At 45.6% G+C, this 18,343-nt stretch overlaps 1 protein-coding gene across 1 annotated transcript in view; it reads left to right on the forward strand.

Moving 5' to 3' along the window:
- Positions 1-12,275: 12,275 nt before the first annotated feature.
- The window catches only part of LOC123121719 (RHOMBOID-like protein 10, chloroplastic), an 8,155-nt gene continuing 2,087 nt past the window's right edge, over positions 12,276-18,343 (forward strand). Inside the window, exons 1-6 of the mRNA XM_044541741.1 lie at positions 12,276-12,567; positions 12,898-13,154; positions 13,259-13,313; positions 13,399-13,479; positions 13,570-13,666; positions 13,772-13,839. Of these exons, the coding sequence (XP_044397676.1) occupies positions 12,376-12,567; positions 12,898-13,154; positions 13,259-13,313; positions 13,399-13,479; positions 13,570-13,666; positions 13,772-13,839 (750 nt within the window). The 5' untranslated portion in view covers positions 12,276-12,375. The remainder of the gene's footprint in view (positions 12,568-12,897; positions 13,155-13,258; positions 13,314-13,398; positions 13,480-13,569; positions 13,667-13,771; positions 13,840-18,343) is intronic.

Below are 18,343 nucleotides of genomic sequence, written 5' to 3' on the forward strand. Positions count from 1 at the left end.
TGATTTGCATGTCTCAAGTGATTCAAAATCAAGTGAGTCCAAACGATCCATCTGCATGGAGTTTCTTCATACCAATAGACATGGTTCGCATGTCTCAATCTTTTCAAAAAACGAGTGAGTCCAAAGATCCATCTACATGGAGCTTCTTCATGCGTTCTATACCATTATGACTCAAATGGCAGTGCCACAAGTATGTGGTACTATCATTACTATTTTGTATCTTTTGGCACGAACATGTGTATCACTGCGATCGAGATTCATTTTAGGTGCAAGACCATTGAAGGTATTATTCAAATAAACAGAGTAACCATTATTCTCCTTAAATGAATAGTCGTATTGCGATAAACATAATCCAATCATGCTCAACGCAAACACCAAATCTCGATGGTAGAGGGAGCATGCGATGCTTGATCACATCAACCTTGGAAACACTTCCAACACATATCTCATCTCACCTTTAGCTAGTCTCCGTTTATTCCGCAACTTTTATTTCGAGTTACTAACACTTAGCAACCGAACCGGCATCTAATACCCTGGTGCTGCTAGGAGTACTAGTAAAGTACACATTCATATAATGTATATCCAATATACTTCTGTCGACCTTGCCTGCCTTCTCATCTACCAAGTATCTAGGGTAGTTCTGCTTCAGTGACCGTTCCCCTCATTACAGAAGCACTTAGTCTCGGGTTTGGGTTTAACCTTGGGATTCTTCACTAGAGCAGCAAATGATTTGCTGTTTCATGAAGTATCCCTTTTGCCCTTGCCCTTCTAGAAACTAGTGGTTTTACTAACCATCAACAATTGATGCTCCTTCTTGATTCCTACTTTCACGGTGTCAAACATCGCGAGTTGCTCAAGGATCATCATCTCTATCCCTGATATGTTATAGTTCATCACGAAGCTCTAATAGCTTGGTGGCAGTGATTATGGAGAACCATCACTATCTTATCTGGAAGATTAACTCCCACTCGATTCAAGTGATTGTAGTACTCAGACAATCTGAGCACATGCTCAACGGTTGAGCTTTTCTCCCTTTGTTTGCAGGCTTAAGAAACTTGTCAGAGGTCTCATACCTCTTGACGTGGGCATTAGTCTGAAATCCCAACTTCAGTCTTTGGAACATCTCATATGTTCCGCGACGTTTCAAAACCGTCTTTGGTGCCACAATTTTAAACCGTTAGCATCACACACTGAACTATCACGTAGTCATCAAAACGTGTATGTCAGATGTTTCATAACATCTACAGACGACGCTCGAGGTTCAGCACACCGAGCGGTGCATTAAGGACATAAGCCTTCTGTGCAGCAATGAGGACAATCCTCAGTTCACGGACCCAGTCCGCATAATTGCTACTATCAACTTTCAACTAAATTTTCTCTAGGAACATATCTTAAACAATAGAACTAAAGCGTAAGCTATGACATAATTTGCAAAGACCTTTTGACTATGTTCATGATAATGAAGTTCATCTGATTAATGAACTCCCACTCAGATAGACATCCCTCTAGTCATCTAAGTGATACATGATCCGAGTCAAACTAGGCCGTGTCCGATCATCACGTGAGACGGACTAGTCATCATCGGTGAACATCTCCATGTTGATCGCATCTACTATACGACTCATGTTCGACCTTTCGATCTCTTGTGTTCCGAGGCCATGTCTGTACATGCTAGGCTCGTCAAGTCAACCTAAGTGTTTCGCATGTGTTCCGAGGCCATGTCTGTACATGCTAGGCTCGTCAACACCCGTTGTATTCGAACATTAGAATCTATCACACCCGATCATCACGTGGTGCTTCGAAACAACGAACCTTCGCAACGGTGCACAGTTAGGGTGAACACGTCTCTTGAAATTTTAGTGAGGGATCATCTTATTTATGCTACAGTCGTTCTAAGCAAATAAGATGTAAACATGACAAACATCACATGCAAATCATAAAGTGACGTGATATGGCCAATATCTTCTTGCGCCTTAGATCTCCATCTTCGAGGCGCGGCATGATCACCTTCGTCACCGGCATGACACCATGATCTCCATCATCATGATCTCCATCATTGTGTCTTCATGAAGTTGTCTCGCCAACTATTACTTCTACTACTATGGCTAACGGTTAGCAATAAAGTAAAGTAATTACATGGCGTTTTCATTGACACGCAGGTCATACAATAAATTAAGACAACTCCTATGGCTCCTGCCGGTTGTCATACTCATCGACATGCAAGTCGTGATTCCTATTACAAGAACATGATCAATCTCATACATCACATATATCATTCATCACATCCTTTTGGCCATATCACACATAGCAAACCCTGCAAAAACAAGTTAGACGTCCTCTAATTGTTGTTGCATGTTTTACGTGGCTGCTATGGGATTCTAGCAAGAACGTTTCTTACCTACGCAAAAGACACAACGTGATATGCCAATTTCTATTTACCCTTCATAAGGACCCTTTTCATCGAATCCGATCCGACTAAAGTGGGAGAGACAGACACCCGCTAGCCACCTTATGCAACTAGTGCATGTCAGTCGGTGGAACCTGTCTCACGTAAGTGTACGTGTAAGGTCGGTCCGGGCCGCTTCATCCCACGATGCCGCCGAATCAAGATAAGACTAGTAACGGCAAGTAAATTGACAAAATCGACGCCCACAACTACTTTATGTTCTACTCGTGCATAGAAACTACGCATAGACCTAGCTCATGATGCCACTGTTGGGGAACGTAGCAGAAATTCAAAATTTTCTACGCATCACCAAGATCAATCTATGGAGTAATCTAGCAACGAGAGGGAAGGAGTGCATCTACATACCCTTGTAGATCGCGAGCGGAAGCGTTCAAGAGAACGAGGTTGATGGAGTCGTACTCGTCGTGATCCAAATCACCGATGATCCTAGCGCTGAACGGACGGCACCTCCGCGTTCAACACACGTACGGAGCAGCGACGTCTCCTCCTTCTTGATCCAGCAAGGGGGGAGGAGAGGTTGATGGAGATCCAGCAGCACGACAGCGTGGTGGTGGAAGTAGCGGGATTCCAACAGGGCTTCGCCAAGCGCTGCGGGAGGAGGAAGATGTGTCACGAGAGGGAGAGGGAGGTGCCAGGGCTTAGATGTTGCTGCCCTCCCTCCCCCCACTATATATAGGGCCAAGGGAGAGGGGGGGCGCAGCCTTGGCCCTTCCTCCAAGGAAGGGTGCGGCCAGGGAGGAGTCCATCCTCCCCAAGGCACCTCGGAGGTGCCTTCCCCCTTTAGGACTCTCCCTTTCCCTTATCTCTTGGCGCATGGGCCTCTTGGGGCTGGTGCCCTTGGCCCATATAGGCCAAGGCGCACACCCCTACAGCCCATGTGGCCCCCCGAGGCAGGTGGGCCCCCTTGGTGGACCCCCGGACCCCTTTCGGCACTCCCGGTACAATACCGATAATGCGCGAAACTTTTCCGGCGACCAAAATAAGACTTCCCATATATAAATCTTTACCTCCGGACCATTCCGGAACTCCTCGTGACGTCCGAGATCTCATCCGGGACTCCGAACAACTTTCATGTTACCGCATACTAATATCTCTATAACCCTAGCGTCACCGAACCTTAAGTGTGTAGACCCTACGGGTTCGGGAGACATGTAGACATGACCGAGACACCTCTCCGGCCAATAACCAATAGCGGGATCTGGATACCCATATTGTCTCCCACATGCTCCTTGATGATCTCATCGGATGAACCACGATGTCGAGGATTCAATCAATCCCGTATACAATTCCCTTTGTCTATCGGTATGTTACTTGCCCGAGATTCGATCGTCGGTATCCCGATACCTTGTTCAATCTCGTTACCGGCAAGTCTCTTTACTTGTTCCGTAACACATCATCCCATGATCAACTCCTTGGTCACATTGTGCACATTATGATGATGTCCTACCGAGTGGGCCCAGAGATACCTCTCCGTTTACACGGAGTGACAAATCCCAGTCTCGATTCGTGCCAACCCAACAGACACTTTCGGAGATACCTGTAGTGCACCTTTATAGCCACCCAGTTACGTTGTGACGTTTGGTACACCCAAAGCATTCCTACGGTATCCGGGAGTTGCACAATCTCATGGTCTAAGGAAATGATACTTGACATTAGAAAAGCTCTTAGCAAATGAACTACACGATCTTGTGCTAGGCTTAGGATTGGGTCTTGTCCATCACATCATTCTCCTAATGATGTGATCCCGTTATCAACGACATCCAATGTCCATGGTCAGGAAACCGTAACCATCTATTGATCAACGAGCTAGTCAACTAGAGGCTTACTAGGGACATGGTGTTGTCTATGTATCCACACATGTATTTGAGTTTCCTATCAATACAATTCTAGCATGGATAATAAACGATTATCATGAACAAGGAAATATAATAATAACCAATTTATTATTGCCTCTAGGTCATATTTCCAATAGTTTTCGCGTGGAAACCCGCCGAAATGCCGAGAATACCAACCTAAAAGGTCGAGCACTGTCTGAACGTCTGCAAGGACGCACGAACAGTGAAAAAGGACTTACATCGTTTCGCCACAGAGAAGCGAATGCCTATCGAAGAAGAAATAGCCGGGCTCTTGGTTGTCGGGTTAATTAGAGAGGTCGCATATCCAAATTGGCTAGCTAACCCAGTCATGATGCGCAAGAAGAACATGTTGTGCTGTATGGGCGTGGACTACACCGACCTCAACAAAGTCTGCCCCAAGGACCCGTTCCCACTTCCAAGAATCGATCAAATCATTGACTCCACCACGGGCTGCAAACATTTGTGTTTCCTCGATGCATACTCCGGATACCATCATGTACGAATGAAGAAGTCAGATCAAGAGACGACCTCCTTCATCATGCCTTACGGGCTATTCTATTACATCGCAATGCCCTTCGGACTCAAGAACATCGGGGCAACATACCAACAGATGATGCATAAGTGTTTCAACACGCAAATTAGGATAAACATGGAGGTCTACATCGACGACATCATGGTCAAATCGTGTCAGGGCTCCAGCCTCCTCGCAGACCTCCAGCAAACCTTCAACAACCTTCGCGGCTTCAGCATGAAGCTAAACTCCAAAAAATGAATATTTGGGGTCCCCGCAGGACAAATTCTGGGATTCATAGTGTTCTAATGGGGAATTGAAGCAAACCTGGAGAAGATCCAAGAAATAATCAACTTGAAGCCACCAGAGATAGTTCAAAACATGCAGAGGCTCGACGGGTGTGTGGCATCCCTGAACCGATTTATCTGCAGGCTGGGGGGAAACACTTCCACTATACAGGCTACTGAAAAAAGGAGGTGAGTTCTATTGGAGTGACGAGGCCAAAGAAGCCTTCGCAGATCTCAAAAGGCTACTACAATCAAACACACTACTCGCCTCCCGGCACAATCTGAACCAATGCTGCTATACATATCGGTGACCACCCAAGTGGTAAGCGTGGTGATCGCGGTGGAAAGGGAGGAGACCAGCAAGACCCAGTGTGTGCAACACCCGATCTACTACGCCAGTGAGGTACCAACATCGTGGAAAACAAGGTACTCGCATTGTCAGAAGATAACATACAGAGTGTTCATGGCCGCTAGGAAGCTATGACACTACTTTCGGGCAAACCCAATCACAATGGTCACTCATGCACCACTCTCCGGCGTCATAAAAAACAAGGATGCAACAGGCCGCGCGGCTAAATGGGTAATCGAGCTTCTACCATTCGTCTCCTATGAACCACGCTCGACAGTCAGGTCACAAGCGGTCGCCGACTTCTTGGCTGAATGGACCGAGGCCTAGCACGTCCCCAAGAACAACAACCTTGAATACTGGACAATATATTTCGATGGATCGGCGATAGTACAAAGACTAGGGGCCGGAGTAGTCCTTGTGCCCCTAGGAGGTAACAAAATGAACTATGTTCTACAGCTCCACTTCTGGGACTCCAACAACGCTGCCGGGTACGAGGCCGTCCTCCATGGGCTTTGCATCGCGGCCTCCATGGGCATTCAACACCTCATCTGTCGAGGCGACCCTGATCTCGTCGTACAACAAGTCATGAAGACATTCGACACAAAAGAGTCCAAGATGTCGGCCTACTATGCAGCTGCCCAAGAACTCGAGGGCAAATTCGACGATATTGGGCTGCACCATGTCAAGAGAAGCGACAACATCGCAGCAGACAACCTTGCATGAATGGGCACTTGAAGAGAGCCAGTACCTGATGAGACCTTCCTGGAAATATTACATAAACCGTCCGTGAAGATCCAGGGTTCCTCGAAATGCACAGATGCGCTCTTTCCTAATTTGTCTAGTTACACTCGTTGCAACTTGCAACTAGTATATGCAGTGAACTCGGTCCCAAGCATCGACAGCGGGTGATTTGATCGCCATAGTCAAATAGCCGTAGACTATTGAGATGTTTTAAGTAGTGGGTGGATGACCTTTGCGCTGACGTCGTGAGCCAAAACCTTGCCCTCGAGGTCATCGACGGCGCCCGTGCCCTCACTCGCGCGTTCGCGCCCGAACAACACAACGCCTTGGTAGCCAAGCCAAAACGCCCTCCCTCCAAAGGCGCGTGCCCCAGGTCCAATTCAACCTCAACAACCCTAGCCAATCTACGGTACGGACGCTGTACTACGCCTTGACCCTGCCGGCCTGCCCGTTCCGCCGATGATTCCCACGTTACGCTGGCGAGCGAGGGACGCGCGCGCGGGCGACCCGTACACCTACATACACCTACACGGCGCCAGTCCACCTTCTCCGAGGCGGGCGAAGCGCACGACGCCAGCGGGGGCACGGCGCGACTGGGTCCCGGGGCGCGCAGTACGACTTGTTTTGCGGTTCATTCATGTCATGGACGGCGTCGTGTGGCGTGGCGGTGCCGGTCAGCCAGCCAGTCACGGTAATTGGCTGGTTGGTTGGTTGGGTGCGGCGGGCTGGTGGGTGGGTGGTGGGGGCGGGGCGGACGGGCGGCACGTCGCTCGCTGCGGATCCATGGGCGGACGGACGGACGACTAGTCTGCTTTGGCTTTGGGGGCGTGCCCGCGTGCATGCTCACTGTTGTAGGGGACGCGCCTACGCCTGCTCCTACCTACAGTAGACTTTGGCGCGTCTCTAGTACTACTACGTAGGAGTAGGTGACTGCCACTACTATAGCAGTACTCTACTGTATTCCTTCCTGGTTGACACAGCTGGCATGGGTGACGCTATTCTCCTCCAAGCACTGCTACGCTACTACTAGTAGACGGGGGCGCTTTGGAGGCAGGCTGCACGTAGTAGCTGCGAATTTCCTCGCTGAGAGGTCGATCGCATGCACGTAGTGGCGGGCAATTATTGCTCCTCCAAGAGGCCTTTGCCATGTATGGATTCGCAATCAGGGCGTGAGACAAAGAGAAAGCAGCTCTACCTAGCGGCCTGACCCAGAAATGGCATGCAAGGTTTTCTTCATTCTCGCAAAGTAGAAATGGCTCCGGCCAGTCCAATGGAGCTCGCAACATTGGATAGAAGCCGGCCATGGGCCGATCAAGTGCACCCTTCTATGGTCCAGATCATACACCTGAGTGAATCTCTCGACCTCCACTCACTCACTCACCCGGTCGCCCACCGAGAGGGAGAGGGGGGCGGAAAAAGGCAGCGTGGTCTTTTTACACGCTCGCGCAAAAATCACATGGCCTTTTTCCTTCTTTGCTCCATGGACCATATGCATCTACCAGCTACCGGTGGCGCCCGCCCATCCCGCACATGCCGTTGCTCTGGCAATGCCAAGGATACTCTGAGAGAGAGAGATGCATCTTGTTCCTCCCTCCCAAAGACCAAAAGTACCGAGTACGAAACAGAAAGAAACGTGGATGCTGCAGTGCCACTAGCCGTCTATCTATCTATCCTCTGGGTGCGACTGCGCGGGCAGCTACGGTGGAAACTGCAGCGCGTGTGCTTTCAGATTCTTTTTTCCTTCGGCGAATTGACTGCTGAATATTCTGAGATGCTGCTACTCGGCGAAAGACATAAATTTAACCTCGGGGCGAAACTATTTCACAAACTAAACTATGTTTGAAAGTATTTCACTCAGCTGACCCCTAATGTGCAGCGCCTAACACACAGACGCCACACTGTGCAGCGCCTAGCTGTAAGGAGCTGCACTACATTGTGCAGCACCTAGCTGTAATGAGTTGCACAGTAGAGTGCAGCGCCTTACTGTTGGGAGCTGCACAAAAGGGTGAGCGGTGTAAAATATTTTCAAAAACAGTTTAGTTTGTGAAATACTTTCGCTTTGAGGTTAAATTTGTCCATTCTGCCCTTCTACTCCTACAGAGATAGTCGATCGCCCGCCCGGAGCTCCAGCAGCTCCTGCCAAAGCTGCAGACTGGCGCACGACTTGAGAGGTACAGTAGGTTCGATGTAATTTTGAACTGCATCCGTCAGCTCGCCGTTCGTCGACGTAGCATCCAACGCCCAAAAGGTAGCTCAATGGGCCGCCTTTCGCTTGCCATGATCGCGACGCATGTAGTAACTCCGGCCTGCTTCCATGGCCCATCCTGGGAGCAAACCACCACACAATAAGAACTTCATCTGACATTGCCCAGAAAATAACAACATCAGTAATTAATTCCGTTGTTATCTTGGTCTTATTGGTCCGGGTCTGAAGAGAAGCACCCAAGTGCAATGGAACGTGCCGTTCCAATCTCGTTCGTTCGTGCTTGTCTTGTCGTTTAAGAAATTTTGGCGTCGTGGAGGGGGCACGGCACGGCATGGCATGGACCATGCAGCATGCAGCCACGCCGCTGGCCGCTCGATGGCCGGGAGCGCCGTCTTTGTCACTGCCAGGCGACAAGTACGTACGTGCAGTACGTTGGGCTATCAAAACCTCGGTGCACGGAGCTTTCCGGGCCTGATCCAGCGCGTGTGGCTCATCGTGGCCATACGTGCTCTACGTCGCCCAAGCAACATGCGATGGCTGCTTGCTCAATCATTGTTTTTCTGAACAAGATCGGAGTAATTCACTGCCTAGCCAGTCGTAGGACCGGAAGAGTGAAAAAAAATTAGAGAGGTTGATTGGTGTTGGTGTAGAAGAAACCCAGCAATGGACGAACAAGTCAAGCCACGCTCCGCAGACGAAACCTCCCCAATCCAATCCAATCTACTAGCAGCCTGGCGGATTTGATGGGATAGACGTAAGCATGCGTACAGGGCCATCCAGCGGGACCAGATCAACTGGGGCACTGCGTTTCCGTTCAGATAAGCTCGGCCGGGACGGGTCCGAACCAACGAATTATTGCGAGTAGGTGAGCAGCGTTTCCCCAGACGAAATCATCATCTGATCAAAGCCAAAGCTCTCTCGTGTCATCGGGGTAAAGAAAAGAAAATTTGCCCAAAAGGGAGCGAAGAATTCGGCCACGGTAGCCGCCGCGGGTGAAGTTTTCGGGGAAAAAGGGAGGGAGGCGCATGGAATCGTCGCAGCGGTGGCACGGTCTTTCGTGGGGTAAAAAAGAAAGAAAAGTGACCCTCCGCTGCCGTGCGGTGGCCTTAGCGTAGGCTGTGTGTCGGGGCGAGTAGACCGGTGACCACGCCGCCGTCAAGGGCCAAGGCTCACGAGACCGGTTTTGCCTCGCGCGGATTTGAGATTTGATTCGATTCCAACCATGCGGCTGCACTGCACTTTTGAATGATCGAACGTGCTGATGTAGAGACATTTATTCTTTTCTTTTTTTGCGGGAAGAGACATTTATTCTTTAGCAGTGCAGGTTTGAAGATGCAGGGATCTGGTCTCACTGTGATGTGATCGCTGTTTATTTTCCACGAGCAGCACCGGCCCGTGGAGTGACATGAATTGACAAGGCGAGCTCGTGCGATTCCCTCACGCCTGCCTGCGCTTTCCAGATCACCTTCCCTCCGTCTCATGGAGCGAGCGAGGAGGACACGGGCATGATCCCCGATCTGTTGGTTCTGTAGTACTGCCTTGCACGCACCCAGATCACCTCCACAGCACCACTGTGCAAGTGCAATGCAACTTTGTTGGACCGTCAGTGCAAAAGTCGGGGATTCCATCCATTGTCACCTGCGTTTGTCCCACCACGAGAAAACGGGAATCGCCAACTGACGGTGGATGCATCGGTCGAGCTGTTCCATTCTCCTTTTCGATTTCCCCATCTTTTCCCGTGGTACGCATTCCCTCCGTGAACTAATATAAAATCGTTTAGAATACTAAAATCTAAACGCTCTTATATTAGTTTATCGGAGGTAGTAGTAGCTTCGTACTAGTACTGCTATCTCTGTATGTACCACCATGCTGCTGCGCGGTGCGCGACTGCGCGCCCAGCTAGAAGAATATTTACCGCCAATTTGTTTGCGCGGGTAGTTCGTTTGTCGCAGACGTTTTGGTCTGAGGAGAGAAATTTCTTTTCTCGCTTTCTCGTCTTGATCCCTTTTGGCTTCGATTTGTCTATGTCTCGCTCGCTTTTGTTCCCTTTACAAATTTATGGCCGGCCGGTGGCCGATCGAACATCGAACGCACGGCTGTTGCCTCAGCCTGCAAAACGAACGTGTGTCCTCTCTCTTTGGGAAATCACTGTGTGTACCATTTTTTGGGTCCAACCACCATGCTTACCTGGGGCTGGGGATGGCTGGATGGCTGCGATTCCACATAAACCGGTTTGATGGATGACTTCGATTGTTTGTCGTATGCAAATTAAATGCAAAACATTGTATGGGTAGTGCCTGCCAATTAACTACTTCCTCCGTTCCCAAATACTCCCTAGATCGGAAAAAAATGACTACATACGAAAGAGTATAAGTCTTTCTAGAGATTCCAACAAGTGACTACATACGGAAAAAAATGAATAAATCTACACTCTAAAATATGTCTACATACATCCGTATGTAGTATTTCATTTGAAATGTCTAAAAAGACTTATACTATTTAGGAACGGAGGGAGTAGTTTTGACAAAGGTTGTCATGCTTTGGTAGAAAAAAAGGCATAAATAGTTTGCAGGTGCATACAAAGTACTATGTTTGTTCTACAACACATGATATTGTAGATGCTGCACGTTCTCCAATGTGCAATTTTGACCGTTAATCGTTGTATAGATGTGCAAGTGAACAATTATGAGGACATTTTGAAACTATTCACCATGAAAAATCTAACAGCGACACAACCGAACCAATATAAACATTCTATTACTTTAATTCCTTCCACGGTTTTTTTTGACTCGAAATGTCTCATCAAGATAAAAGCATATCTCTGCATGGTTAGGATGTACAGAACCACACGAACCTGAAACACACATTATAACCAAGGATAGAGAATGTTGCATGCATGCTTTATTTAAAGAGGCATATTATTTTCGGAACTCAAACTCTTAGTCCAGGATTGTACCTAGGTAGCATTGTATTACAATGGCACACACATGGTATGAGATTCAAAATCAGTTTACTTAATGTATTCATAATAAGTTGTGGCATCCTAACTCAAAGTGACACATAGTTGATTTATAGTGATACGCTAACTCATTTTTGCTCGAAATCCGCTCATATACTGGGCCTGTAAAATGTAGAAGATTTCATATCCTCCAGGTTATGAATGCATGTCCAATGGAACGATGTGTTCAACGCTCTTGATCGACGTCCAGCTCTAGATAAATTACTAACACTACGAGATGATGCATAAGTTTGACTTCTAAAGGATTTACGGAGTATTTTGGAATGGGTAGGGTAATACTTTGAAAGAAAAAGAACACCTTGATAGTTATATGTCTTTTGCAGAGCGTTCTTTTTAATAGTAAATGTTACTCCCTCTGTTCATTTTTGTAAGTCGTTTAGGACAGCTGAAATTGAACTATTTTAGGTGTTGTCTTAAATGTCTAAAAGGTCTTATAAAAGGTGAACGGAGGGAGTAAAAATTTGACGTGCTAGCATACCCCAGATTTGTCATATAAAAACAGATAAATTTGTCATGTTGTTGTGTAAGATTTACCATGTTCTAATGTGATAATTGTTATGTAGTATAAGAAATTTGTTAAAAAAATTGCCGCTACAGCGAGTAATTGCCATGCGTTCGATCAGACATCAGAGTTTTATATACAGTTAAAAAATCTGACATCATATTGGGGTTCTTTTTTTAGGGATTTTTTTTAGTCTACAACTTTTGAAGAGCGTGCGGGCCGCAGAGGTACTTATGACATCGGAAAAGGCCCATGATGTTGCCTCTAGGCAAAAGAAGCCCATATGGCCCACCGTAGCACGGTCCGATGCCGCATCTCCAAGCAAAGCGAGAGGAGTTATTACTCAAAGAAAAAAAAAAGAGCAAAGCGAGAGGAAAGCTCTCCAATCGAGAGGCATCAACGGGGTCCACGACGCAGGCTTGTGGTGCTCCCATCCCATGGCGCCGTGGCTGCTGCTCCCCTCCTTCCCGTGGCCTCCCCCGCCCCCTCCCGGCTCCTCCTCTGGCCGCGGCGGCGGAGGCGGTGGAGGCGACGGCGGAGATTGGAAGCCCAACGTCGTCACGGCCATCGCCGGCGTCCACCTCGGCCGCTCCCTCCGCCGTCGCCTCGCCGGCCTCCTCTGCTCGCCGGTACCGGCGCTCTTGCTTAGCCTTCAATTCACTCTTCTATTGTGACGCGAATTGTCGAACTGTAGCGTTACTTATGAGTTAGTATGACCTATCATTTGTAGTAATAAACTGTGATATCCTTCAGTCTCTAGTTATACATATGTTGGTCGTTATCATGATCACCTGTGCTGCCTTGAACCCTTTCACTTTTCATGTTGGGATATGTTGGTTGTTATCATGATCACCTGTGCTACCTTTGAACCCTTACACTTTTCATGTTAGAAATTGGTTTTATGAATTTGAGGGCTCGCTGCGCAACTTATTTTGAACTGAAATCTGTGCAATACGCAGGAGGTGCGGTCTCTTGATGTCTTGCCGAGAATAGGCGACATTTGGTTTGGAGGATCACAGCCACTTGACACACACCACATTCTTGGGGCGTTGGGAAATGTATGCTCCGCATCTTTTGTTTGCAGTTCTGCTTTCTTCGGTGGGAATAGGTCAGGTGGGAGATACGTCGGTAGCGGAAATTTGCAGCCCAGACGGCCTCGTGGGATCAACTCGAAGAAGAGGCTGTGGACTAATGTCCTTCTTGCTGTTAACATCCTGTAGGTCCATGCTCAATTTAACTTGCGTAATTCCCTTCTGTTTTATAGTATTAGCGTCCTGTCAACATTTGTGGATTAACACAGTTTTATTACTTCAACGAAAGGGCTTATATCGCTCAGATAGCATCGCAAGGAAAGCTTCTTATGTGGGGAGCAAAGGTTGGTACGTGTTGAAATTTCCATTTCACCTAAATTCTGTTTATTTTTTGTCTGATGGGGCTGCAACCATGATTTACGACGCAAGGTCAACAACCTGATTGATAGAGGGGAATTTTGGCGTTTGGCGACATCAACAATTCTTCATGGAAATCTTACTCATCTTGCTGTATGTGATCCTGTTTCTATCGAGAATTAGAACTGTACTCCACAAAATGACCATTGCTTAACTTCCCTTCCTATCATTGTGGCAATGCAGTTCAATTGTTTTTCTTTGAATTCGATTGGCCCTACTGTGGAGCTCGTTACTGGTCCTAAAAGATTTCTTGCTGTTTATTTCACTTCCGCGCTGGCAGGTGTTTGTTTGTCCTTGTTACCTGTTTTCGTTAATTCATTTAGTGGTATGATTGTTGTCTGCTTCCTGGTTCATAATTGATTCTTCATTCTTGGAATTGTAACAGGTTCACTAATGAGTTATTGCTATTGTCAATCACCTTCTGTTGGTGCATCAGGGGCCATTTTTGGACTGGTATGTCGAGTTCATTTTCAAAATACAGTTACATAAATATTTTATTTGTGTGATGCCAAAATCATGGTTGCTTAACCCTACAGCATGGCATAATTTACTAGCAATACGAAATTACGAAATTTCACTGATAGATTAGAACATAGGTCATCAGTCGTAATTTGTTCAGATTGTTTCATCATCATTTCTTTCTACTAGATGACCCGTTGCGCCCATGGCGCAAGGACCTTAATCAAGCCGGGCTTTAAGAGCTTAATAATATCCCGTTATGCCTCTGGTCCAAGTACCCGAGTCAGCCCATAATTTAATTGCATAGTAACGATTTTCTTTATCAGCCATTAGACTTAACATACTTCTTATTTTTTTGATGTCCTACTGTCAAAGATGCCATTTTTCTAGTGATGATGCTAGAAAAATAGCCTAACAAATGGTGGTCAATCGAAGCCGAAACCTATTAGCTGATAGAATACGAATGTTTTATACTACCTAAAAATATGCCGTCCTGTTTGCTATATGTTATTATCATTTTTATTTTTTTGCACCGCATGCCCTACCAATTCAGGCATTTATAACATACCATCAAACTATGACCATTCAGTGCCAAGTGGACCCTATGTTCATTGAATTTTTTGTTTAAGCATGTTCTTTGCTTTTGTCGAGGTTTACGAATTACGACATGCATATAGGGTAGATGGGTAGCATTGATACAACAATGATATTGTACAATATGTAACAAACGAAAGTGAGACGATAAGGCCGAAATGAACAGATGACAAGAAATATTAGTTCACCTGATGGTCACACATAGTCGAACGGTTCTTAGTACATGTACATGTACCCCATTAATGTGAGAAAGCAAATGGAAGCACACACGCTGCGACACAAATAACTAAATACATGGACCGGCATTATATATCTTTTAGGCAACTTTCCTAGTGCCAAAGACAAAGATTGCACTGCTGAGCTTGGTCATCATTTTCCTCGATGACAGTAAAGAGATGCAACTCCACCATCATACATTAGGAAATTATATATAAGAATCAAGAAATTGACATATCCAAACTTTCTCGTTATTCTACCTAGCTTTCAAACCTGAGACACAGTAATTTGCCACCGTGATCCTACTACCAGTAAATAATTATTTTCTTTTACTTTAGAAATAACTGCAGGTCTACACAGAGTATGGCTTTAATCTAAATAATTCAGAGCAAGGAGTATTATGTGATCTGTTTTGACGAATAATTGTCAATTGAGCTAAAAATATTCATAACTTGTGTTTTATGTGTCAAATTTTCCCCATAATAATATTGTAAATTGGAGAAGCAATATTTACTGAAGTATACATCACACAACCACACATTAAAATTCATTAAACAGTGAATTCGTGTATAGAAGTTTGTGGGTAAAGTAAACACATCTCTTCAGGGTGTCGAAAGCATGCATATGTTTTGAGAGTGTCATTTGGTTTAATTTGGCAAATGATTGATGTGTAGGTATGTAAAAGGCAACTGTAAAAACAAAAATCTTGAACACAAGAACAATACCTAGTAGCAAAGGAAAAGAAACCGTCAAAAGGCAGAGGTCATAGTCCAGGCACCGACATTGGACGGGGAAAATACAGGTATAGAGGATAGTAGGTATCGAATAAGTATATAACACTGGCAGAGACAAAGGAAAACCCAGGTTTTTCATGTTTTACTTAGATCGTTGATAGGTATAAGAACGTAGCTGATATTTAAAGGTAATTGTGACCCAAAAAATTACACTATTCTTAGCAAATACAACTGTCAAATTCATGAAGCAAATAAACATAGTGGACACTTTCAGAAGCATAAAGCATATATTAAAGTAGGTAGAATCATCAATGTCCAGTATACAATCTAAAAGTGCTTCGATGCTCAGAATATAGGAAAGAATTCTGGCGCATAAAAGGAAAACAACACATTACATGTCATAAATGGATGACATCTTAAGATGCAGGGACTCTATTTGATTACATCAAATTTGTCAACTCGAGCGCTAGAAAGGAGAAATGATGGTGTCAAACAACTCACCATATATCATCAGTTCTCGGAATAATAGATCCATAGAACTGTGACAAATTTCAGAACTGCATCTCGTGGGAAGGCCTGCATGCCATGCACACAGATAGAACCAAAACTAAATTAGCAGTAGTAGAAATAACCATCAACTTGCTTGAGGAAATAACTAAGTAGTAAGAAAGAGGGGACGGAAAAGTTGTTGGCAGCATATCAACAACTGGACTAAAATGGCGAACATACACAAAAAATAAAGTGGTTTTTGGTGGTCAATAGGCACGTTTCAACAAGCTTTTTTTGGAAGTAAAGCAAAACTTTGTAACTTCACGGTACTTGGGCAAATCACCCATAACACAATCGGCCACATGGGCTGGTACATCAGACTCCCATTCCACATAGTGGTCTAGTGCATACAAACGACCCATATTCGCTAATTCATGTGCTGCACTTCGACGATACAAAGATATCTGATGTTTCAAGAACCACAGCTTCAGCTGGAACTTTGTATCCTCAATGTCAACTGCATAGGACATTGAGTCCACATTGGTAAGATCAAGTGCTTGCTGTAGAAGCTGTGAATCCGTCTCAAATACCACCAGGACATCCCTAGATCAGCAGCAAGCGAGACAGTGTGGGACATGGCACATGATTCAGCAGTGAACACGTCCTCGACATTCTCCTAGCAACCGGTGCGGGCACAAACAATGATGCCGTCTGAGGATCTAGCAACCACCTCCCAGCCGCCATGTGTATCACCTAGTACAAAGGATCCATCAAGGTTGACTTTAACCATGTCCGCCGCTGGGGGTCGCCATTGACTCATGCTCAGACTCGTGCAAAAATCTGTATGTACTCAAGGACATTGCTCCTAGTCCGCCTTGCCACTTCAGTAGCAGCAACAGGAAGCTCCCCTTCCCTTAGTTTATTCCTACAAGCAATGGCACCATAAAGGAAAGGCAATGGTGGTGGAGGCATCCTGAAGTCCCGCAAAGTTTGTGCTACATAAACATAGTGGAAATCAAAATCTACATTCATCACTCAGAGAAAATATTACGTATCACGGACTGCCGTTTATCTCTAAACCGTGTCGTTGCTGGACGTTGGAGGTAATAAGGCCGCACACTTACAGCTGCCTAGGAGGCAATCGGCATTACACATACCATGGGGTAATAAGTAGGACCTGCTTGATGGTATCAATTGAACCATACAGAAAAAGGATTACACTCATTTTCAGAAAAGAAAGGAGGCATGTCAAATAATAATATATAGTTGGCATAGCGTACTCTTCATGAACAAATATGGCAAAGAAAAGAACTACCTTTTGAGAATGACCATATCTCATGAAACTCGAAAGCACTGTCCCGCAATAAAAACATCACCAGTAGTCATCATGCATGGCGCTACTCTCTGAACCTGCATATGAACCAACACCAAATTGGTAAGAAAAATATTTCAGATAGGAGAGTGTCCAATTGGGAAAATTATGAAACACAAGAGTGCAGACCAATGAGGTTAGTTAATTGAGAAGGATCTAGCCAGTTGACATAGCTTAACTGATTGGGAGATTAAAAAGGAGAATGTCCTGCTTGTACTAAACATAGCAAATGAACAAAAGCTAAATTATAACAAGAGGAACATGGCTGTGAGATTAAAAACAATGAGGAACCCTGCGTCTGTGTGGTGGCAATGGCAATGGCTTGCTGCAATCACATCAGTGCTCATCGACAAGGAGGGAGTCCCGAGGCCTCGTGTGCCAACTCATTGACAAGACCACCACTACCCACAACTCGAAACGTAAATGCCCCTATTTAGATGCAAAAAATCAACCAATCATGATACTTAGACCAATCATCAGCACCACAATATTTTCTACATGTATGAACAAGAAAAAATACAAAGAAGAAAAGTGAGCCAGTAGTGTCTTATTTAGGATTATCAACTGCAACATCAGTCAGCATTCACATAATTTTATCAACTGCAACATTAGCATCTTAGAATTATTTACTGTCTTATTCAGGTAACTGGGCTTTCATAGATTATTATCTCTTTACTATAAGCAAATCATCCCCATTTGACGTAGGCAAAATTACATAGACCACTTGGAGAACCATTTATGCAATAGATTGTTACTGCAGATGGTCATGGAATCGCTAAAGGACATGAAGAAGCTCAACTGTCCTGGCGTTTGGGAGTTGTCCTCTTCTGCAGTCAGCCTCAAGCCAGGACTTACACGGAAGCACAAAGTTCTATACAACACCAATTTTTCAGAGAATCAAAGTAGTCCAAAGAAATACTCTTAACTATTCAAACAAAAAAAATCCTATAGAGATGTTAAGAAGAAAAAAAAATCAAGCATGCATCTTGTCCCCGTCATGGCTTGTTGCTTCAAGCCCACGTAGCCCCATATCCTCCATAGTTTGCCGCTCTGAACCTGAGCAGCCCTCAAATCCTCCATGGTTTACTATTGT

Source organism: Triticum aestivum, chromosome 5D (assembly GCF_018294505.1).
Source record: "Triticum aestivum cultivar Chinese Spring chromosome 5D, IWGSC CS RefSeq v2.1, whole genome shotgun sequence".
Taxonomy (NCBI): Eukaryota; Viridiplantae; Streptophyta; class Magnoliopsida; order Poales; family Poaceae; genus Triticum; species Triticum aestivum.